This window comes from Letharia columbiana (assembly GCF_014066305.1).
Source record: "Letharia columbiana isolate WasteWater2 chromosome Unknown Sc0000096_s0, whole genome shotgun sequence".
Taxonomy (NCBI): domain Eukaryota; kingdom Fungi; phylum Ascomycota; class Lecanoromycetes; order Lecanorales; family Parmeliaceae; genus Letharia; species Letharia columbiana.
This window is the reverse complement of record NW_023501139.1, coordinates 46,658-50,419: the sequence shown is the minus strand read 5'-3', so window position 1 is coordinate 50,419 and position 3,762 is coordinate 46,658. Positions and strand designations below refer to the sequence as shown.

General features: G+C 48.8%; 1 protein-coding gene across 1 annotated transcript; it reads left to right on the top strand.

Annotated features, from left to right (window-relative positions):
• Positions 1-827: 827 nt before the first annotated feature.
• HO173_012804 (uncharacterized protein) lies at positions 828-2,589 on the top strand (the record flags this gene model as incomplete). The annotated part of the gene is made up of 3 exons (XM_037314638.1): positions 828-1,031; positions 1,113-1,738; positions 1,788-2,589. 3 exons carry the CDS (start codon positions 828-830, stop codon positions 2,587-2,589), a joined length of 1,632 nt encoding a protein of 543 aa, XP_037158495.1.
• Between the last annotated feature and the right edge of the window lie 1,173 nt (positions 2,590-3,762).

Below are 3,762 nucleotides of genomic sequence, written 5' to 3'. Positions count from 1 at the left end.
TTTGGCCACTGAGCAAAGATGCTTCCAAAATCTGAAGTCGTGGTCAGTCTTCTCGTCTCTGGGCTCAAGCATGTCCCAAATCGGACCTGCGCACTTAGAGATGTCACCTATCATTCTTACTTACAGTCGCTCCTGAACATTGCCTATATAGTTCTTGCATGCCACATCTGGCCACGAGAATCTGGTGAATTCGAGGCGAAATCACCAAAGCGCTGGGGCAAGACTATGGGTGGTTTTCAAAGAGCCCTTGAGGAGAGTCAATACATCTTGGACTCTGCTTAGATGATCGAACTATTGACTCACCGGGGAAAGAATCTACTTTCCCACGGTGCTTATGGTGGGAGAATTGTGCTTGATATTCTATGTAGGAATCTAGCTGCCGCAGCAGAGTAGGATCAGAGAACGCTAGCCAAAAATGCACTAAGCTAGGCCTTGGCCAAGCTAAAGCTCTTCACCGATTCTTCGTTACAAAGTACCAGAGCAGATGCCCACTTCGAGTCTTCAAATGCTCCATACCTGTCAAAGAGTACTATCGCACAGAGGCTCCTCCAATCTGTTTAAGCGTAGCAGAGACCTACCAAAACGATTGATAGACAGGATCGTGAATACATTGCGTCATGACTTTAGGAGTGTACAACATGTACAACATACCTCTTGGCATTTCCTTCTGATGCAGCATCAAGTCGTCCGGTAATGAATAGTTCAAACTCGTGAACTGAGAAGTCTACTGCTTCAACGTGTCTGATACAAAACAAGCAGTACAGTGTCTTCGGCAACAAGTCAAATTTTAGCAATCTTGAAGCTTCTCATCCAACCCTTCTGCAACAATGGCGCCGTTCACAATATTCCTCGCTGCGTCTATTGCGATTACCTTCTTTTGCAAGCTTTACAATGAAACCTATCTGCCAAGTCGGAATCTCGTTATGACCGCCTTTGAGATTTTCGCTGTTGAGACCGCCGCATGGCTCGTGTGGCGGTGCCTTCTGTATCCCAACCTGTTCAGCCCTCTTCGTGCACTGCCGGGGCCTCCGGTTTGTCCACTTCACTTGCTGTTTCCCCCCATCCTCTTGAATGCCCCCCCTTCCCGACTTTCCAAGCTTAGCTATCACCAGGGCGGTTCCTTCTTGATGGGCCAATCTTCAAGGCTAAGACGAGAGCCAAACGGCCAGGCTGAGCTGTACCGTGTCTGGTCCGAACAGGTCCCAAATGATGGTGTCATCAGATACCTCGATATGTTCAACTCAGAAATTCTCATTCCAGTCAGTCCAAAAGCACTGGCTGAAGTACTTGTCCAAAGGCCTTATGAATTCATCAAGCCGCCTGGGCTTGTGACGGGCCTGGGAAGGATCCTGGGCGTGGGAGTATTTCTTGCAGAAGGGGAAGAACATAAGAGACAACGAAAAGACCTCATGCCAGCTTTCGCGTTCAGGCATATCAAGGAACTTTATCCCATCTTCTGGAGCAAATCGAGCGAGCTCATCCAAGCCCTGATTTTGCACAGTGAGACCGGCTGCCGTGATAACGATGAGCCGAATGTAACTATCGACGTCAAGGACTGGGCTAGTAGAGCCACACTCGACATCATTGGCCTTGCAGGTCTAGGAAGAGACTTCGACTCCATCAAAGACCCAGATAACGAGCTCATTCGCACATACAAATCGATTTTCTCGCCAGGTCGGGGTGGCCAAATTATGGCTGCTCTCTTCTTTATCGCCCCGTGGTTGGTGAGGGTCTTGCCGTAAGCTTTCTTGAATCTGGCGTTACGGGCATGGCTAATTCTGGAACAGTATCAAACGTAACAGCGACTTCGAAGCGGCGTCGCAAGTCATCAAAAAGACATGCTTCTCTCTCGTGCAGCAAGAGAAATTGAACTTGGCCAGCAAGAATGAAGGTGCTGCTAGAAACATTCTTTCGGTAGCAATCGAATCCGGCGGATTCACGGACGAGGGTCTCGTCAACCAATTGATGACCTTTCTCATCGCTGGCCATGAAACCACTGCCTCTGCGCTATCTTTTGCGATATGCATGCTGTGTAAGTATCCCGAGATTCAAACCCGGCTGCGCAACGAAGTGCGCTCCTTACTACCAGACCCACGATCTCCAACATCCTCCATCACCTCAAACGACTTAGACAGCCTGCCCTACCTCAACGCAGTCTGCAACGAAGTCCTCCGCCTCTACTCGCCCGTTCCAATCACCGTTCGGGTAGCGGTACAAGATACCACACTGGTTGGTCATTTCATACCCAAAGGCACCACGATATTCATCTCCCCATGGGCAACAAACGCCAACAAGGATTTTTGGGGCGAGGACGCAGGCAATTTCAACCCGGATCGCTGGTTAGGCGAGGGGAAAGCGAATACAGGAGGTATCGAGAGTAACTATGCGTTTCTTACATTTCTGCATGGACCGCGAAGCTGTATCGGGCAAAGCTTCGCAAAGGGGGAGTTTGCATGCCTACTTGCTGCATGGGCTGGTACACTGGAGACTCGATTTGCGAATGCAGATTACGTGATGACAGTCAGGAACGGTTTGACTCCCCGACCGAAAGATCTTGAGGTGAAGGTGCAAGTTTTGGGGGAGTGGTGAGACGACGACCCCGCGAGAAGACCGAAGATTAGCCGAATACGAAGCCCGCAGCTGACAGCCGCAACAGAATCCTACCTTTCAATTCTGTCGTTCTTTCAGCGTCAGATGGAGTAATCTGATCAGCACCTGTATGTGTCCTCACTATTTTTAACTTAGCAAAGTCCACGTAGCTGGCATCATCATGTGACTAGTCGATCCCATACGTCTTGATAAGTCAGATAAAAATTCTAGGGTGGTCTTGAGCAGTATACTCGACAAGAATCATCTCACTAAACACCCGATGGAAAATGGTCGCCGTTTTTAGTTTGTTTTTCAGGTAGCTAGTAAGCCTAGTATATCAAGATTCAGCAAGAAGGCTGTGTGCGACGCTGTGCCAGGCAACTTTACATGAACGGCGGGAAAGATTCGATCCTTCCGTGCGGCTGAACCTCGTGGTCGCATCCCCCTCATCTGTTTCAGTGGGCTATGTTACAGGATCTGTGGCCAGAAAATACCTAAATTTCCATGCCTGATGTTATTCTTTGTGTTTCCACCTAATCATGTTCAAAGCCAAGACGAAAACGCTTCTGAAACAGCCAATGGCGAGCTCTGTTGACACGATCTGGGTTGGCGCTTACGCTTCCTTCCATTTCCTTATTTGAACTGCCTAGGAAGCGCTTTGCACCGGTTAGAGGCTTACGGTCACGGAGTCAACTGCGGCCGTCGCTGCTTATTTTTGCGATGCTACCTCGCTCTGACTGCCTTCGATCTCGTGATACAGCCCCCACCGTCATGTTTCATTAATATCGTTCCTGGTATAACTGACTCATCGGATGGAGGCCTGAAATCCTTTCCACATATAATGGGTTACAGTAGCCCTGTGGACTTCTAAAATAATCATCTCCGTTGAGGCTGTCCGTGATCATCAGAAACTTCTTCTTTATAATCATAAGCTCTCTTGGGTATATAACTTCTCTATACAAACTCGCTCCTAACAACTTTTTTCTCACTCGTAAGTCTACTTCCAAAATCATCGCATCTACACTTTTGCCCCTTCCAATCCGATAGCCTTCAAGACAAGGCTCACTCTTCGTATCTTCTTTGGATCTGGCTTTTAATAACCGGCGAAAGCCCGTCGACACGCTGGCTAACCAAAGCAGTAAAGCGGAGAGAAACTCCCGAGGTTCCAGCGGC